Below are 20,666 nucleotides of genomic sequence, written 5' to 3' on the forward strand. Positions count from 1 at the left end.
ATTAGAGACGGATTGTGGCGGATGGTCGTCCGTTCCATCCGCCTTGCGACGGATCCGTCGATATTTGGCGGACGTTGTCTAGACATTGACGGACTTTGTAACGTTTTTTGTCGCCGGCAAAAAGGCGGAACGCGGCGGATCCCTCGCGTCCGCCTTTTTTTTGAATGGGTGCCTATGGGCGACGGATCCGTCGCGATCCGTTTTTTGGCGGATCCGTCGCCTCAATCCGCTTTTTTGATTGAGCATGCTCCAAAAAGTTGCAACTTTGCCCAGACAACCCAAAAACTATATAAAGAGGACAGGTCATTCCCAAATGTACCAGCCAGCAAGAGAGACCCTTCCATGCCCGAGAGACCCAGCCAGACCCAGCCAGCAAGACCCAGCCAGCAAGACCTCTGCCAGCAAGACTTTGCCAGCCAGGCACTGCCATCCAGCCAGAGAGGCCCTGCAAGCCAGAGACACTCTGCCAGCAAGACTTTGCCAGCCAGGCACTGCCATCCAGCCAGAGAGGCCCTGCAAGCCAGAGACACTCTGCCAGCAAGACTTTGCCAGCCAGGCACTGCCATCCAGCCAGAGAGGCCCTGCAAGCCAGACCCTGCCTGAGACAGCCATGTGAGTACTGCCATCCAGCATGCATGCATGCGTGCGTGCGTGCTTGTGTGCGTGCGTGTTTGTGTGCGTGCTTGCGTGCGTGCATGCTTGCGTGCGTGCGTGCTTGTGTGCGTGCGTGCTTGTGTGCGTGCGTGCTTGTGTGCGTGCGCCTGCCTGCCCTGTTTATATGTTTTTCATACTATGCTGTTATTTTTTATAGCTGAGGTGTAAAATGTGTTTTGTGTGTGTGTATAAATGATGTGTGATGTGTTCTGCATTTTTGTTGTTATCCCAAATGTTATAGTATTTCAAATAAAGAGCAGTGTAGCTCCTACTGTACCATTAAAAAAAATAATTTAAAAAAAAAAAATAGTAATAAAAATTACACAAAACTGTCAGTAGTCTCATTTCAAGATAAATGTAATATTGGGTAAACATGCAGTAAAGGTTATAATATATAAATGTGTAATGCAAATCTTGTGTATAGAATATGTTATCCGGTTTTAGAAAATACAAACTGTAGGGTAATCATAATTACCAATTTTTGGAATTGGTATTTTAAGTTCGAATGAGGAACATTTTTGATAAGGTCAAACTTTGTTTAGGTGGCTTTTACCAACATGCGCATTGCGCATATCAATTTCAGTTTTGGTGTTGCTTTAAAGGGTTCTTGGGGGGTTTTTTTGGTGGGGAAACAGGGCTAGAGGGTTTGGCAGCTTGTGCATCAAGCATATCTACCATATAAAGTATGACGGTTAGAAAAAAAAATTTCATTTTGTGTTGGAGGAAATCTAAAAGTTTTTAAAAAAGATGTAAGTGTTAAATCCTACAGCTGCATCTATCCTTGTGTATAGTAGCTTAGAACTGTCTGTATACTTACAGATACTTGGGACCAAGAGGTACGCAAGGACTGAACAACCCAACATTTACACAAGACCATAATGTCTTCTTCTGAGAGCCCCCCAGCACATCAGCAGCAAACTGAGGTATTGTATTTTTTTTTTTTTTTTTTGTTCTCTAAAATTTTTTGGTGATACAACTATGGTCATTGTTTTTTAACCCTTTATGTGTTCTGTATTCACAGGAATATGAAGCAGAGGGGCTTACAGAAGGAGACGGACAGGGTGGAGAAAGACAAGGAGCGGGAGCGCATAGTGTAAGTTTTGAACAGACCGATCCTCACATACAATGCACTACACCCAACACAAACATTCATGACAGCACACACAATACATATGCCTCGATCTAAGAACATTATTAATTTTTTTTTTTAAATTTTTTTTATTAGTCCTCACAATCCGGGGCTCGACATAGAGTTCCTCAAAGCACCTCCCATAGTCGTCGGAATGATAATCGCGGCGGTCGCCGAAGAGTAAGTTCCTTTTTGTTTTGTTGTTTAGTAAAATGTAAAATTCATGTGTTGTAATCTTTCCCTTTTTATTGTTATATTTTTCGTAGGCTTCACAGCGTGCTCCCGAACAAGATGATGAAGAGGAGGGCATCGATGTGAACACCCTCATCGAAGCAGTACAAAGTAGGGAGCCGCTGTGGAACATGTCGGACCGCCGCCATGCTGACCAGTTAATCACCCGACGGCTATGGGAGGAAGTGTGCAGTGCTGTTATGGATAACTGGGAGGAACTCGATGCTGGGGCCCAGGATCTAGCGCGTAAGTATTCACACTTCATAACCTTATTTTAGCATGATTTAATGTGGTGTATAGTAACCAATTTTTGCTATCTCTTTCCAGGTAACAGGATTATCGTGCGGTGGCGGTCAATCAGGGATCGCTTCAAGAGGGAGTTTAATAAGGAGATGCAGGCCCCGAGTGGATCTAGAGGACGCAGGAGCAGATACAAACATGCCAGAGCCCTGTCGTTCCTCCGGACGACGCTGCTGAGCAGAAGGTAAATATTCAACACCACATATTTTCAGTCAAACTGAAAAAATGTGTAACCTTCAATTTTTTTGCAGCAAGGGCAATTGTAATATAAAGATACTAATATTTTTTTTCTTCTTCTTTAACAGCACTTTCTGCAGCACTCGGGAGCCTGCATCAGAGTTGCAGCCCTCTGGAGCGATCCCTCGAGAGTCCGCCACCGGGGACCACGTCGACCCCTCTGTTTCTGCACCTACCCTTTTGTTTGATCCCTCAGCCTCATCCACCAGCGCTGGAGCAGCAGGGCGGACTTCGTCACTTGAAGCTGCAGGTGATGAGTTAGAGTTCCCTTTACCCCACCCCTCTGCCACTGCCGCAACTTCTAGACCAACTTTGTGGTCAGGACGGCAGCGCCAGAGAGGTCAGGAAAGGAGCTATGTGCCTGACTTTTTGCATCTGAATGCATCCTTTCACAGTGCCATCAAGCTTTTGAGTGAGCAAACGTCTGCTGGGTACAATATGCTTAACAAAAGCATACTTGAACTCAGCAGTCGTCTTGATAGGATGCAATCAGATGCAAACCAGTCACCAAGGCACTGTTTTTTTCAGGCGGTCCTCAGGCACATGGAAAATCTAACTCCTGACCTGCAGATGCATGTGATGCAAGGCTGCCACACTGCTCTAGCGCAGGCGATATCCCATGCCCCTCCACCTACCCTTCATGTGTCAACACCTTTCCCCTCTCAATCCACCGTCTATCCTCCCGTCCGTCCTCCTCCTGTACGTCCTCCTACCGCCCATTCTACTCCTTTGTCATTTGTTCCTTCCCCCCTTAGTCTTTCCCAGTTTTTAACGTCCCCCTTCCATTCTTCCCCTTTAACTTCTCCGTTACCAATCCCAGCAACACCTTCATACCTCACACACACCACATCTGCACCTCAAGTCTCTACACAACCTCATGTTTTCACCACCCATTCCACTTCTGTTCCTCCCCGTGATGTCCTGTCCCCCACTCTCGACGTGGTCCGCCCGCCTGTCAGCCCCTCCGCTACTATCTCCACCCAAAACTATGAGAATCTGTAAAAGTCAATAAATAAACAGTTTTTTGTTTTAAAAATTTTTTTATAGTCTTTCTTTTTTTTTTTCTTTAAATTTTTTAAGTCACCAAGGTTATGGCAATAGTAACAATAACAGTGTTTAAAGGGTACCGTTGCAAAACATACAATGCTGCATTAAAGTACAAAGATTTTGTATGCAAACAAAAATTGGTATTTTTACTAGTATAAAAATAAAATTTTTTTTACACCATTTCATACTGCCAGTCAACTGATCCTGCAGGAGACATGAAGTAGTCTGCAAAACTGTCCCGCATTCTGCAGACTGCAACTGGACTGCGAAAAGTGGGGTTTTGGTAATCCCGTAAGGTGCTTTCTGAAACATTATCCTCCAGGGAAACTTGTTCTTTTGATAGAACAAAATTATGCAGGACAACGCACGCTTTGACCACATCATCGACAGTTTCAGTCTGCAGTTTAATGGCAGTTAGTAGCACTCTCCATTTGGCAGTTAGGATGCCAAAGGCACATTCCACTACTCTGCGTGCTCTGGTTAAACGGTAATTGAAAATTTTCTTCCTCTGGGTCAGTCCACTACTTCCAAAGGGTTTAAGCAAATGTGGGGAAAGCTGGAAGGCATCATCTCCAACACAAACAAATGGTAACGGTGGACCGGTGGTTCCAGGGAGAGGTCTAGGGGGCGGAAAATCAAATGTCTCTCCATATAAACGGCGCCCCATTGGTGAATTTTTAAAGATTTGTGAATCATTTGCACGTCCATACGCACCTATATCCACAGCGATGAACTTGCATTGTGCGTCAGCTATGGCCATCAACACAATAGAGAAATACTTCTTATAGTTATAAAACTGTGACCCAGAGCCTGAAGGTTTGACGATCCTTATGTGTTTTCCATCAACTGCTCCAACACAATTTGGAAACTGGCAAATCTGATGAAAAATTTGGGCGATCTCCAGCCACCTCTCCTGTGATGGCTCTGGGATGTATTCCACTTGTAGGCACTCCCACAATGCCCGGCAGGTATCTCTGATGATCCCCGAGATGGTGGATATCCCAAGTCGAAATTGAAAATGGAGGGATGAGAAGGACTCTCCAGTTGCAAGGAATCTGTTAACAAAAACAAAAGACAATACTTAATAAAAAAAATACAAAAAAAAACAACACAGTTATAAGTCTGATGAATGAGAATCATTTAATAAAAAAATGACTTACCGAATAGTCACCATGAGACGCTCTGCTGGTGATATTGAGAATCGCATCTGGGTGTCTCGTCTCCGTGTACAGTCTTCCACATAGCCCAATAAAAATTCAAAATTTTCAGCTCTCATCCTCACATAATTGAAGAACTTTTGAGGGTTTTCCCTTAGTTCCATGTAAAGCGTGGAATAAACACCACGGGTCATACGTTGTGCTGTGATGGGATGGATCCACAGCCTTCTCTTACGCCGCTGCCGTAGGATTCGCAGTCTTCGTTCCTCCCTCTCTCGAACGCTGACTGCCAACTGATTTGCCTCAAAAGTAAATTTGCAATGTTCGCCAGGACTCCTTCCATTTCTGCCACTTTCTCTACAACCTTTCAAAGATGTGGTGTAAATACACGCTATATATAGTTTTCCAGAAGTTTCCAGTAGCCAATCACATTGAAATCCTCCCCTTTTTAAAAACGGATCCGTCAAAAAACGGTTGCAACGGATGTAAAAACGTTCGCAACGGTTCTAACGGATCCGTTTTTTTAACGGATTAGGGCAGCTGATCCGTTAAAAAACCGGATCCGTTAGAACCGTTTTTGGACGAAATTTGACGGATCCGTCGATCCGCCACGATGTCGGACCCAACTGACGCCACACAACTGAAGTGTGAAAGAAGCCTAATCAGCCGGCGCAGACTGGCAGCAGTCTTTATTATTTTGTCTTCTCTGACAGAATATTGATGACCAGCAGCGGGAGTGTATGCAACAATGTCACACACCAGCAACAGCAGCACATACATTTCTGGAATGGCATCGCTGTTCTTGTCTTTTTCTGTGTACTGAAGTATTTAAGCATGGGATAAGCCTTTTTAAAAAGAGAATTTTGGAGCCAGCGGCCGTCAGCAGAAAAAGACATCTGGGGTGTCTTAGGATGCTGATCCAACCTAGACTTAGCATGAGTGATTAATCGCTAAAGTTAATTACTGTAGATGTACAGTGGGTAGTGAAAATATTCAGACCCCTTTAAATTTTTTACTCTTTGTTTCATTTCAGCCATTTGGTAAATTCAAAAGTCATTTTTTTAACATTAATGTACACTCTGCACCCCATCTTGACTGAACCCCCCCCCCAGAAATGTAGATATTTATGCAAATTTATTAAAAAAGAAAAACTGCACCAAATACTTAACGTGCGCACACAGGCTTAGCACTCTTTAGGGTTGGACAACAGAATGTTGTCTTCTTCTGCGCATGGCAAAGCTGATTTTCTAATGGAGGAGGCGGCCTGCAGTTTTGGTCAAGCTCCTCCATCAACTGCCATTTAGAAAACAGGACCAATGTGAAGTCGGTGAGGACGGCCGGGGTCAGATGAATGTATGAAAAATCATCTGACTTTTATCTGGAAAACTCTGCATTTTTCATCCATATTGTCATGTGAGCCATCCGTGTGTTAGTAATTTACTTCCAAGCGGCAACTGTTTTTATACATAATCAGATCTACACAGAGGTGTGGCTAGGGTTTTGGTTCAGGGGGGTGAAACCAGGTAACATTGATTACAACTGGGTGGCGCCCCCTAAATAGTGATTATAGGAGGACCTCGGCAGATGACCATGCTGTTGCTGAAAATAATCTCTATATTAAGACCAACATTGATATTATCGCCATACGGTCAGTGGTAAATACCAGTGCTATGGAACATATAAGAGATTACAGCACAGTTATAGATGGTGACTTACCGCTGACGTTCTTTCTGATGGATTCGTTCACTTTTCACATGTCTTCCATCTGGCCCAGACCAACGTGACAACTTCTTCCAGCCAGGACTCGTCTGCAGAGATTACAACAAAGACACATTTCACCATCTCATATTTTCAGCACTATCCCCAATGGGACTATTCTCAACCTGAAGAAACTCCTCATCCTGCTGATGCCCCAATACTGTGCCGCTGCTGCCGTATGTGTCCCTATTACTGCACCAGCTGTGTGGTTCTCTGTGCCTTCTAAATTCTACAGCAACTCTCTATAATATAGTAATGCCGGGTGCAAGTGCCCTGGAAAACAGTGCCCACATTTTGCTCCCTAGAAACTAATATTTCCATGTGTGCCAATTTGATAGTCACAGTAACCTGAGTTCCCCTATCAATAAGTGCCCACTTTACATTTAATAATGCCCCGAGTTGCTCCCCTACACACAGTATAATGCCCCCTCACTGTGTATATACTGACCCAATAGTAGCCCTCAAATTGTTTGATGGCTCCAACACTGTTTGATAGGCCCCATCACTGTAATCTCCACACTGTATGATGGCCCCCTAGATAGCCTCCATATTGTATCATTCACTTCCCATAGGCAGTCTCTATATAGTATAATGCACTTCCCAAAGGCAGACTCTATATAATATAATGCACCACCCATAGACAGACTGTATATTGTATAATGCACCCCTATAGGCAGTCTCTATAGTATAATCCATCCCCATAGGCAGACTCTATAATATAATGCACCCCCATAGGCAGGCTCTATATAGTATAATGCACCACCCCATAGGCAGAATCTATAGCATAATGCAGCCCCCCATAGGCAGACTCTGTATAGTATAATGAAGCCCCCCCCATAGGCTGATACAGTTGAACTTGCGATGACGGGCGGGGGGCCTACTTCTGGCACCGGGCCCCCCAGCATCTTCAGGGCCCCATAGAGGCCGGGCGCAGAGCATGGAGATCAATTCTCTTTGATCTGCTGCAGAATGTAACTCCAAAACAGTTACAGTGGCGTAGCTCCAGGTGGGCCCCCTCTGCCCCCCGGTAGCTACCCTACTGGATCTACATTATCATAACCATTTTCCTATGTTAATAATAGCCATGTATCCATAAAAATCAGATGCAATACATATGTTTTATATGGGATTTTTCTTTTTGCGCACCCATAGACTTCAATGGGATGTGCAGTTCAGGTGCCCACCACCCTTCTGGGAGCTAAGCTGTCGTTTGGAACGTAAGCAACAGAAAACTGGAAATCTATGCCTATTACAGCAAAATACCCAAACATTATTTAAATATTGATTTAAATATTTCCTTTTTATCATACATTCCCTATAAGACAGCATTTAGTGTTTGTGACCTAGCAATACACCATTCTAGAGCGCAGAGCGCTTTGAATAGCTGTCAGTGTGATGCATGAGTGGGAAGGCGTCTTCCTCGATCACTGAACACATCTGATGGGGTTTTGATTTCTGCAGTATGCAATAGGGCTGAAAGGTAGTAAGTACTGTGCGCCTGGCACCTGCCCAAATTTGAAGGCTTTATTAGCCCTTTTTGCCGGGTTTAGATTTGTACCCCAGGAACGCTCTACCACTGCAAATCTGCAGTGTCCTGTCTCTTTATCTTTTGTGATTATGCACAATTGTTGCTATACAATTTAGATATCTTTTGACATGTTTGGGAATTAATACTGATTGTTAATGACACTGTGACAGTAATCCCAACACGCAGTGAGATGACACTTCAGCAGAGGCTGTAATGGTCCCTTTGGCAGACTCATGGTTTAGCCCATCAGTATAAGTGACACAATGGGCCCCAAGGTACCCGCTTGGCTGTATCAGCACGAAGCTACAGTATTCAAGTATTTCCATGCACAAAATACTTGTACTTTGCACCTATTTTTTTGGCTGTATTGAATGTTACATTTTCTACTTTTATATAGAATTTATATATAAGATTAAAGTAGTGTTTTAGTTGTGTGCAATAGGCTCTGTTAACATCTGTGTTTGCAGCCTCTACCACAAATTCTCCTAGGCACTGCTCCCAGCCTACTTTTTCTTTCAAAAAGGCAGAAAACTCGCCAGAACACGACAGTCCCCAGTCAGTAAGGTCTGGTGACATAATGTAATACAATTGCTCGGAGAGCCCTGTAGATACCATTATGAATGGAATCCACAAAGGCAGTGTGAATAGTGCCTTGGCCACCTAATTGGGATGGGGCTGTGTACTTGGTTCTGTTATACGCTTTTGAAGTGCTGCAATTGCAACATTTGAGGTTCACCTGCCATTGTCTACACAGGTTGGAATTTATTATTTCATCGGCACATACATGAGTAGGGGGTTGTCTTTTTACATCATGTAACCTCTTAGATCATTGTCACACTAGCAGTATTTGGTCAGTATTTTACCTCAGTATGTGTTAGGCCTCTTTCACACTAGCGTCGTGCACTGCACGTCGCTATGCGTCGTTTGGTTGAAAAAACGCATCCTGCAAAAGTGCTTGCAGGATGCGTTTTTTCACCATTGATTAGCATTAGCGTCGCATTGCGACGCTTTGCCACACGTCGCAACCGTCGTGCGACGGTTGCGCCGTGTTGTGGCGGACCGTCGGCTGCAAAAAACGTTACTTGTAAAGTTTTTTGCCACCGACGGACCGCCATTTCCGACCGCGCATGCGCGGCCGGAACTCCGCCCCCACCTCCCCGCACCTCACAATGGGGCAGCGGATGCGTGGAAAAACAGCAGCCGCTGCCCCCGTTGTGTGGCGCATTCACTGCTAGCGTCGGTACGTCGGCCCGACACACTGCGACGGGCCGAGTCCGACGCTAGTGTGAAAGTAGCCTAAGCCAACACCAGGAGAGGAACCATCAGAAGAAAAGTATAATAGAAACAGGTCACCACTTCTGTATTTATCACCCTCTCCTGGTTTTGGCTTACACATACTAAGGTAAAATACTGACCAAATACAGATAGTGTGAACGTTCACTGTGTAAAGTTACAAATCCACAACATGTCAATTTCTCTCGTGGCTACTCTGAGTTTTATGTGTAAATTTTTCCCATAGACTTGCATTAGATGCGGAAAATCAACATCAAAACGCATCAAAAACTCACATAATCCACACATGACTGCATCAAAAAAGTTTTGACAAAGTCAAATACCAGGAAGTATAAAAACAAAGCCATTTTATTTAAAATATGACATTCATATATGAGACAAAATGCAGCATCAACAAAACGATAAAAACACATGAAAAAAGCTAAGAAAAAACGCAATTAACCTAATTTACTTATTAGGTGCCAAAAATCTACAACATGAATAACTCGCCAAAACCTCATTATGGGAATGTAGCATTAAAATAACGTTAGGTCAACTAACATAGTTTAACCAGGGGCATGAGGCTTTGTGTGGCAGTAAACATGCCTCTAGGTACAGACCGGCTATGGCTCTCCCGACCCAAGCCTCATAAACATGTATGAAGCTGTCACCCTCAGATCAGGAGGCCAGTCCGTGCATGGAGAAAATTACATGTCGCTCCTTCATCTTCTGGGCAGTTCTGCAGCCCCAACTGATACCTCTTCACATACTGGAGGGACATCAAAAGCTTAGGGGGTGGGCTAACATTGAGGGAACCATGATGTTGCAGCATCACCCAGATGACTGGAAGGAGCTGCATATAGGTGGTAGGCTACGTTCACACGTTCAGTATTTTGCCTCAATATTTGTAAGCCAAAACCAGGAGAAGTGGAGAAATGGTGATGCATTACTATTATACTTTTCCCTGATTGTTCTACTCTTGATTTTGCTTTAGAAATACTTATTTAAAATACAGAACATGTGAACGTGGCCTTAAAGGGAACCTATCACCTGATTCAGATGCTCCCCAAACAGTGGACAGGTCTCTCCCTCGTGTACATATCGAGAGACCTGACAATCACCTGGAGCTGCACTGGGAAGGCTATGGTCTCCAGATGGTTTTGAAAGTACCGTATTTTCTGGTGTATAAGACGACTGGGCGTATAAGACGACCCCCAACTTTTCCATATAAAATATGGAATTTGGGATATGCCCGCTGTATAAGACGGGGTCATCTTATACGCCCAGTCATCTTATACTGCGTGTGGTTCCCAGGGTCTGAAGGAGAGGAAACTCTCCTTCAGGCCCTGGGATCCATATTCATGTAAAAAATAAAGAATAAAAATAAAAAATATGGATATACTCACCCCTCCGAGAAGCCTGGCTGTCACTGCTGCAAGCGTCTGCCTCCATTCCTAAGAATTGCAGAGCGTGAAGGACCTTCGATGACGTCGCGGTCTTGTGATTGGTCCGTGACCGCTCATGTGACCGGTCACCTGACCGCGACGTCATCGAAGGTCCTTCAAGCTCTGCAATTCTTAGGAATGGAGGCAGACGCTTGCAGCGGTGACAGCCAGGCTTCTCGGAGGGGTGAGTATATCCATATTTTTTATTTTTATTCTTTATTTTTTACATGAATATGGATCCCAGGGCCTGAAGGAGAGTTTCCTCTCCTTCAGACCCTGGGAACATCCAGGATCGCTCCCTGCACACGCCGTACCCGGCGTATAAGACGACCCCCGACTTTTGGGACAATTTTTAGGGGTTAAAAAGTCGTCTTATACGCCGGAAAATACAGTATGTTTTAAATATATGTATATATACAGTGGGGGAAATAAGTATTTGATACACTGCTGATTTTGCAAGTTTTCCCACCTACAAAGAATGTAGAGGTCTGTAATTTTTATCATGGGTACACTTCAATTGTGAGACAGAATCTTAAAAAAAAAAATCACATTGTATGATTTTTTCATAATTAATTTGCATTTTATTAAGCGTATACAAAGAAATGCCTACAGACCATATACACAGGGATCACCTTAGATAATCAAATGCTTTATTAGGTATAATAGACAACCGAAAAAACACCCACATAAAAACATTTAAAAGTCATAGAATGACATGAATACTGTACACGTTCGCTCATAATAAAGCTGCAGCCCTAAAAAAAGTGACACGACCTACATGCTTAATAAAAGAACGGATATGCCCATGTGTCTACGTACAAGTGGATATGTTCAGCACACCAACATACGGTATTCAAAGAAGAATTATTGTACACGTGTCATCAAATGAAAATCATGAAGACACTAATTGCAGTAAGTATATAATAATACTATAAGGCAATATCGAGTGCACAAGATAAATATATGCAGTGGCCAATATACTGATCACAGCAAAAGAGGTTCAGATATAACCTATGTAAATATGAATGTAAATCCTCAAGTAACATGGAACCGTGTAAAATACAAAAGGTTGGATAAAGAGAATATTCAATTACAGTGCCTTGCAAAAGTATTTGGCTCCCTGCGACTTTCCAACCTTTTCCCACATATGCTTCAAACATAAAGATACCAAATGTAAATTTTCGGTGAAGAATCAACAAGTGGAACACAATTGTGAAGTTGAACGAAATGTATTGGTTATTTTAAATTTTTGTGGAAATTCAAAAACTGAAAAGTGGGGCGTGCAATATTATTCGGCCCCTGTACTTTCAGTGCAGCAAACTCACTCCAGAAGTTTATTGTAGATCTCGGAATGATCCAATGTTGTCCTAAATGCCTAATATGATAAACATAATCCACCTGTGTGTAATCAAGTCTCCGTATAAATGCACCTGCTCTGTGATAGTCTCGGGGTTCTGTTTGAAGAACAGAGAGCATCATGAAGACTAAGGAACACAACAAGCAGGTCCGTGATACTCTTGTGGACAAGTTTAAAGCCGGATTTGGATAAAAAATGATTTCCAAAACTTTAAACATCCCAAGGAGCACTGTGCAAGCGATCATATTGAAATGGAAGAAGTATCATACCACTGAAAATCTACCGAGACCCGGCCGTCCCTCTAAACTTTCATCTCAAACAAGGAGAAGACTGATCAGAGATGCAGCCAAGAAGCCCATGATCACTCTGGATGAACTGCAGAGATCTACAGCTGAGGTGGGACAAGCTGTTCATAGGCCAACAATCAGTCGTACACTGCAGAAATCTGGCCTTTATGGAAGAGTGGCAAGAAGAAAGCCATTTCTCAAAGATATCCATAAAAAGTGTTGCTTAAAGTTTGCAACAAGCCACCTGGGAGACACACCAAACATGTGGAAGAAGGTGCTCTGGTCAGATGAAACCAAAATCGAACTTTTTGGCAACAATGTCTAACGATATGTTTGGTGTAAAGGCAACACAGCTCATCACCCTGAACACACCATCCCCACTGTCAAACATGGTGGTGGCAGCATCATGGTTTGGGCCTGCTTTTCTTTTGCAGGGACAGGGAAGATGGTTAAAATTGATGAGAAGATGGATGGAGCCAAATACAAGACCATTCTTGAAGAAAACCTGTTTGAATCTGCAAAAGACCTGAGACTGGGATGGAGATTTGTCTTCCAACAAGACCATGATCCCAAACATAAAGCAAAATCTACAATGGAATGGTTCTCAAATATATTGATCCAGGTGTTAGAATGGCCAAGTCAAAGTCCAGACCTCAATCCAATCGAGAATCTGTGGAAAGAGCTGAAAACTGCTGTTCACAAACGATCTCCATCAAACCTCACTGAGCTCGAGCTGTTTGCCAAGGACGAATGGGCAAGAATTTGTCTCTCGATGTACAAAACTCGGAGATATACTCTGTTGTGAATTCTGCTCTTGGGCTCCCTCCGGTGGTTGTAAGTAGCACTTTTGTGAATTCTGCTCTTGGGCTCCCTCCTGTGGTTTTGAGTGGTATAGCTGCTTCTTGGATTTAGTATCAGCAGCTGCTTCCACTGATCTTCTTTCTGCTCGGCTATTTTAGTCTGGCTTTATCCCTCAATCAATGCCAGTTGCCAATTGTTCTTGCCTGGAGGCACGGCTCTTGGATTTCCCTGACACTCTGACCCGTTCAGCAAAGTTAAGTCCTTGCTTGTCCTTTTGCAGTCCACTTGTTGTGGACTTATTGTTCAGCACATTTATGTTTTGTTCATTTGTCCAGCTTATCAGTATGTATCTATTCAGCTAAGCTGGAAGCTCTGGGCTGCAGATTTTGCCCTCCACACCTTTAGTCAGGTGTGGAAATTTTTGCATATCTCTGCGGTGGACTTTTTCTAGTTTTTATTACTGACCGCACAGTGTTTCTTTCCTTACTGTCTATCTAGCTAGAATTGGCCTCCTTTGCTTGATCTTGTTTCATACTACGTATGTCATTTCCTTCTCCTCTCACAGCCAATATTTGTGGGGGGCTGTCCTATCCTTTGGGGATTTTCTCTGAGGCAAGATAGCTTTCCTGTTTCTACCTTTAGGGGTAGCTAGTTCTCCGGCTGTGACGAGATGTCCAGGGAGTGACAGGAACATTCCACGGCTACTGCTAGTGTTGTGTTAAGATCAGGGACTGCGGTCTGTATAGTTACCACCTGCCCAGAGCTAGTCGCATGTCGCTCCTAAATTACCAGTCCATAACAGTGCAACTGGCCAAGAATGAGTTGAATGCATCTCAAAAGAAGGAAAAGAAAAAGAGTTCTGAGCCATTTTTTTTTCTTTAGTCTGTTTTGTCTTTTTCCTTCTTCTTAATCTCTGGGTGGATTTGGGTGCAGACATGGATGTTCAGGGTTTTTTTTCTCGTGTGGATCAGCTTGCTGCAAGAGTTCAGAGTATCCAAGATTATGTTGTTCAGACTCCAGCCTTAGAGCCTAGAATTCCTACTCCAGATTTGTTTTACGGGGATAGATCTAAGGTTTTGAACTTTAAAAATAACTGCAAATAGTTTTTTGCTCTGAAACCCCGTTCCTCTGGTGACCCCACTCAGCAAGTTAAAATAGTTATTTCTCTGCTGCGTGGTGACCCTCAGGACTGGGCATTCTCCCTTGAGTCAGGGGATCCGGCATTGCTTAATGTAGATGCATTTTTTCAATCGCTCGGATTATTGTATGACGAACCTAACTCTGTAGAGCATGCTGAGAAAACACTTTTGGCCCTGTGTCAGGGTCAGGAAGCGGCAGAATTATACTGCCAGAAATTTAGAAAATGGTCTGTGCTCACTAAATGGAATGAGGATGCTCTGGCAGCAATTTTCAGAAAGGGTCTTTCAGAAGCCCTTAAAGATGTTATGGTGGGGTTCCCCACGCCTGTTGGTTTGAGCGAATCTATGTCCTTAGCCATTCAGATTGATCGGCGCCTGCGCGAGCGCAAAGTGGTGCACCATATGGCAGCGTCCTCTGAACAGAATCCTGAGCCTATGCAATGTGATAGGATTCTGACTAGAGCGGAACAGAGGGGATACAGACGTCAGAATGGGCTGTGTTTTTACTGTGGTGATTCTGCTCATACTATTTCTGATTGCCCTAAGCGTATTAAGAGGGTCGCTAGATCTGTTACCATTAGTACTGTACAGCCTAAGTTTCTCCTGTCTGTGACCCTGATTTGCTCATTGTCATCTTTCTCTGTCATGGCATTTGTGGATTCAGGCGCTGCCCTGAATTTAATGGACTTAGATTTCGCCAGGCGCTGTGGCTTTTCTTTGCAGCCTTTGCAGAGTCCTATTCCCTTGAGGGGTATTGATGCTACACCGTTGGCCAAGAATAAACCTCAGTATTGGACTCAGCTGACTATGTGCATGGCTCCAGCACATCAGGAAGATTGTCGTTTTCTGGTGTTGCATAATTTACATGATGTTGTTGTACTGGGTTTTCCATGGTTACAAGTACACAATCCAGTGTTGGATTGGAAATCGATGTCTGTGACTAGTTGGGGTTGTCAAGGGGTACATAGTGACGTTCCTTTAATGTCAATTTCCTCTTCCCCCTCTTCTGATGTTCCTGAATTTTTGTCAGATTTCCAGGATGTACTCGATGAGCCCAAGTCCAGTTCCCTTCCTCCTCATAGGGACTGTGATTGTGCTATCGACTTGGTTCCTGGCTGTAAGTTCCCTAAGGGCCGACTCTTCAATCTGTATGTGCCAGAGCATGCCGCTATGCAGAGCTATGTTAAAGAGTCTTTAGAGAAGGGGCATATTCGGCCGTCTTCGTCACCATTGGGAGCAGGATTCTTTTTTGTTGCCAAGAAGGATGGCTCCTTGAGACCCTGTATTGATTATCGCCTTCTTAATAAGATCACAGTCAAATTCCAATACCCTTTACCTTTGCTCTCTGATTTGTTTGCTCTGATTAAGGGGGCTAGTTGGTTTACCAAGATTGACCTTCGAGGGGCGTATAATCTTGTTCGTATTAAACAGGGTGACGAATGGAAAACTGCATTTAATACGCCCGAAGGCCACTTTGAATACCTGGTGATGCCTTTCGGGCTTTCTAATGCTCCTTCTGTATTTCAGTCCTTCATGCATGATATTTTTCGCAATTATCTTGATAAATTCTTGATTGTGTATTTGGATGATATTTCGATTTTTTCCAATGATTGGGAGTCTCACGTGAAGCAGGTCAGGATGGTATTACAGATCCTTCGTGATAATGCTCTATTTGTGAAGGGGTCTAAGTGCCTATTTGGGGTCCAGAAGGTCTCTTTTTTGGGGGTTTATTTTTTCTCCTTTGTCTATAGAAATGGATCCTGTTAAGGTCCAAGCCATTAATGACTGGGTTCAACCCACATCTGTGAAGAGCCTTCAGAAATTTTTGGGCTTTGCTAATTTTTATCGCCGTTTCATTGCCAACTTCTCTAGTGTGTAGCCCCTGACCGATTTGATGAAGAAGGGCGCTGATGTGGCAAATTGGTCCTCTGAGGCTCTGGAGGCCTGTCAGGAGCTTAAGCGCCGATTTACTTCTGCCCCGGTCTTGCGTCAGCCTGATGTGTCTCTTCCTTTTCAGGTTGAGGTTGACGCTTCTGAGATTGGGGCAGGGGCCGTTTTGTCACAGAGGAATTCTGATGGTTCCTTGATGAAACCATGTGCCTTTTTCTCCCGAAAGTTTTCGCCTGCGGAACGCAATTATGATGTCTGCAATCGGGAGTTGTTGGCTATGAAGTGGGCATTTGAGGAGTGGCGACATTGGCTTGAGGGAGCCAAGCACCGCGTTGTGGTCTTGACCGATCATAAGAATCTGATTTACCTCGAGTCGGCCAAGCGGCTGAACCCTAGACAGGCTCGATGGTCCCTGTTTTTCTCACGTTTCGATTTTGTGGTCTCGTATTTTCCGGGATCTAAGAATGTTAAGGCGGATGCCCTCTCTAGGAGTTTTTTGCCTAATTCTCCTGGAGTTCTTGAGCCGGTTGGCATTCTTAGAGAGGGGGTGATTCTTTCTGCCATCTCCCCTGATTTACGGCGGGTGCTTCAGGAATTTCAGGCTGATAAACCTGACCGCTGTCCTGTGGGGAAGCTGTTTGTTCCTGATAGATGGACAAGTAAGGTAATTTCTGAGGTCCATTGTTCTGTGTTGGCCGGTCATCCTGGGATTTTTGGTATCAGGGATTTGGTTGCTAGGTCCTTTTGGTGGCCTTCCTTGTCGCGGGATGTGCGTTCTTTTGTGCAGTCCTGTGGGACCTGTGCCCGGGCTAAGCCTTGCTGTTCGCGCGCTAGTGGGTTGCTTTTGCCTTTGCCTGTCCCTGAGAGGCCCTGGACGCATATTTCCATGGATTTTATTTCAGATCTTCCTGTGTCTCAGAGGATGTCTGTTATCTGGGTGGTTTGTGACCGGTTCTCTAAAATGGTCCATTTGGTACCTTTGTCTAAATTGCCTTCCTCCTCTGATTTGGTTCCATTGTTTTTTCAGCATGTGGTTCGTTTGCATGGCATTCCGGAGAATATTGTGTCTGACAGAGGTTCCCAGTTTGTCTCCAGGTTTTGGCGTTCTTTTTGTGCTAGGATGGGCATTAATTTGTCTTTTTCTTCGGCGTTCCATCCTCAGACAAATGGCCAAACTGAGCGAACTAATCAAACCTTGGAAACCTATTTGAGATGCTTTGTGTCTGCTGATCAGGATGATTGGGTGGCTTTCTTGCCATTGGCCGAGTTTGCCCTTAATAATCGGGCCAGTTCGGCTACTTTGGTTTCGCCTTTTTTTTGTAATTTTGGTTTCCATCCTCGTTTTTCTTCAGGGCAGGTTGAGCCTTCTGATTGTCCTGGTGTTGATTCCGTGATGGACAGGTTACAGCAGATTTGGACTCATGTGGTAGACAATTTGACGTTGTCTCAGGAAAAGGCTCAGCGTTTTGCTAACCGTCGTCGGTGTGTTGGTCCTCGGCTTCGTGTGGGGGATTTGGTCTGTTTATCTTCTCGTCATGTTCCTATGAAGGTTTCTTCCCCTAAGTTCAAGCCTCGGTTTATTGGTCCTTATAAGATTTCTGAGATTATCAATCCAGTATCTTTTTGTTTGGCCCTTCCAGCCTCTTTTGCCATCCACAATGTTTTCCATAGATCGTTGTTGCGGAGATATGTGGTACCTGTGGTTCCCTCTGTTGATCCTCCTGCCCCGGTGTTGGTTGAGGGGGAATTGGAATATGTGGTTGAAAAAATTTTGGATTCTCGTTTTTCGAGGTGGAGGCTTCAGTATCTTGTCAAGTGGAAGGGTTATGGCCAGGAGGATAATTCTTGGGTGGTTGCCTCCGATGTCCATGCCGCCGATTTGGTTCGTGCTTTTCACTTGGCTCGTCCTGATCGGCCTGGGGGCTCTGGTGAGGGTTCGGTAACCCCTCCTCAAGGGGGGGTACTGTTGTGAATTCCGCTCTTGGGCTCCCTCCGGTGGTTGTAAGTAGCACTTTTGTGAATTCTGCTCTTGGGCTCCCTCCTGTGGTTTTGAGTGGTATAGCTGCTTCTTGGATTTAGTATCAGCAGCTGCTTCCACTGATCTTCTTTCTGCTCGGCTATTTTAGTCTGGCTTTATCCCTCAATCAATGCCAGTTGCCAATTGTTCTTGCCTGGAGGCACGGCTCTTGGATTTCCCTGACACTCTGACCCGTTCAGCAAAGTTAAGTCCTTGCTTGTCCTTTTGCAGTCCACTTGTTGTGGACTTATTGTTCAGCACATTTATGTTTTGTTCATTTGTCCAGCTTATCAGTATGTATCTATTCAGCTAAGCTGGAAGCTCTGGGCTGCAAATTTTGCCCTCCACACCTTTAGTCAGGTGTGGAGATTTTTGCATATCTCTGCGGTGGACTTTTTCTAGTTTTTATTACTGACCGCACAGTGTTTCTTTCCTTACTGTCTATCTAGCTAGAATTGGCCTCCTTTGCTTAATCTTGTTTCATACTACGTATGTCATTTCCTTCTCCTCTCACAGCCAATATTTGTGGGGGGCTGTCCTATCCTTTGGGGATTTTCTCTGAGGCAAGATAGCTTTCCTGTTTCTACCTTTAGGGGTAGCTAGTTCTCCGGCTGTGACGAGATGTCCAGGGAGTGATAGGAACATTCCACGGCTACTGCTAGTGTTGTGTTAAGATCAGGGACTGCGGTCTGTATAGTTACCACCTGCCCAGAGCTAGTCGCATGTCGCTCCTCAATTACCAGTCCATAACAATACTCCAAGCGACTTGCAGCTGTAATCACAGCAAAAGGTGGCGCAACAAAGTATTAAGTTAAAGGGGCCGAATAATATTGCATGCCACACTTTTCAGTTTTTGAATTTCCACAAAAATTTTAAATAACCAATACATTTCGTTCAACTTCACAATTGTGTTCCACTTGTTGTTGATTCTTCACCATAAATGTACATTTGGTATCTTTGTTTGAAGCATGATAAAGGAAAAGGTTGAAAAGTTCCAGGGGGCCGAATACTTTCGTTAGTCACTGTAGCTGCTTTAGAAACACTATAAGCACATACTGCAATAATATGGCACAGTCATGTAAAAAAGAGTGCAATATTGGCAAAATAAAGTGCATTTAGAGACAAGGAAATCCTGATAAAGCATGAAGTGCAATATTTAGACAAGAAATGTCCAATGAATGGACACAAAATTTCCACCTTAAAGGGAACCTGTCACCTGAATTTGGCGGGACCTGTTTTGGGCACAATATTGCCTTGCGCTGGCGTGTACTCCGGAGGACAGAGAATGAACTTCAATCCAATATTGCGGCCAGCATGCAGCCAGCGGGTAAGGAAAGGGTGAATCAAACACCCGAAAACCCCGCCCATATGACCCAAAACAGGTCCCGCCAAATTCAGGTGATAGGTTCCCTTTAATAGATGTGGAATACCTTGGATCTAAGATGCTTCACAAAGTGTAGGTGGGCAAGGTGGTCCTGCCTAAAAAAAAGTCACATGCAGAGGGCTGGAGAGATGCCTCCTGGATCAAGCTTAAATTTGTCCGCTGCTGCAGTTCCACGGATTAAACGTTGAAATGCCAGAAGAGAGAGAATAGATTTTATCAATGCGTTTCATACTTGTCTGTATATGTATGTGGTTATATCCTGATGAAGTCTGAAGGCTTCAAATCGCATTGATAATAAAACTGCATCAAGTCTTTGTATCCCGGACCAGCCTTTCGGATCTCCATGAGCAGCGCAGACGACCCACCTATTGTTTCTCTTCTGGCAAGTCTCTGGTTTCAGCACATTAATTGACCTGACAGCTTTCTTTTTTTTTTTCAAAATCTATTTGAGAGGAAAAAATTATAACAAACCGTTCAAATAACATCAGCAGTGGCAAAAACGATCTCTGAAATTCCCCAAACACCCATTCTCTACCCACCCCCACCCCAACCTCTCTCTGCATGCACAGATTCTAAACAAAATATTATGGAATTGGTGTATGTCCACTTATTTGTTGTAGAAGGTACCATTGAGTATTCTCAAATTGAGATCTCAACTTATCCTTGGTCCCTGAGGGGAGAGATGGAATAAATAAAGACTATGTACTCAAAAATTTTCCCAACAATCTTTGTTAGTCAACGCATCCAGCCAGTCCATTTTGAAGAGAAACACAATCTTTGTGTGTATTAGAGATTGTGATGTTTGTGTGTATTAGAGATTGTGATGGTATATTTGGACTCAACCAATGATGTAGTATGCTTTTCCTAGTGGCTGAGGCCCAGATCATTAGAATGGCTTTAATATGTTTGGGTAATGCTTCCTGAGATGCTTCCAGGATGTTAAAGATCGCACACTGTGGGGTAAGTGGAAAGGTAACCCCACACAACCCTTGTAATTCCGCATGTATGACACCCCATAGCCCCTGTATCTTTG

At 44.0% G+C, this 20,666-nt stretch overlaps 2 protein-coding genes across 3 annotated transcripts in view; both read left to right on the plus strand.

Annotated features, from left to right (window-relative positions):
- Nucleotides 1-20,666, plus strand: part of HCN2 (hyperpolarization activated cyclic nucleotide gated potassium and sodium channel 2) — a 191,955-nt gene that overhangs the window by 84,500 nt on the left and 86,789 nt on the right. The gene's annotated exons all lie outside the window — the stretch shown is intronic.
- Nucleotides 1,724-3,669, plus strand: LOC143766407 (uncharacterized). Its single transcript, XM_077254078.1, has 3 exons — nt 1,724-2,260; nt 2,342-2,498; nt 2,620-3,669. The coding sequence occupies exons 1-3, from the start codon at nt 2,146-2,148 to the stop codon at nt 3,551-3,553; spliced, it is 1,206 nt and encodes a 401-aa protein (XP_077110193.1). The 5' UTR covers nt 1,724-2,145; the 3' UTR covers nt 3,554-3,669.

This window comes from Ranitomeya variabilis, chromosome 1 (genome assembly GCF_051348905.1).
Source record: "Ranitomeya variabilis isolate aRanVar5 chromosome 1, aRanVar5.hap1, whole genome shotgun sequence".
Taxonomy (NCBI): domain Eukaryota; kingdom Metazoa; phylum Chordata; class Amphibia; order Anura; family Dendrobatidae; genus Ranitomeya; species Ranitomeya variabilis.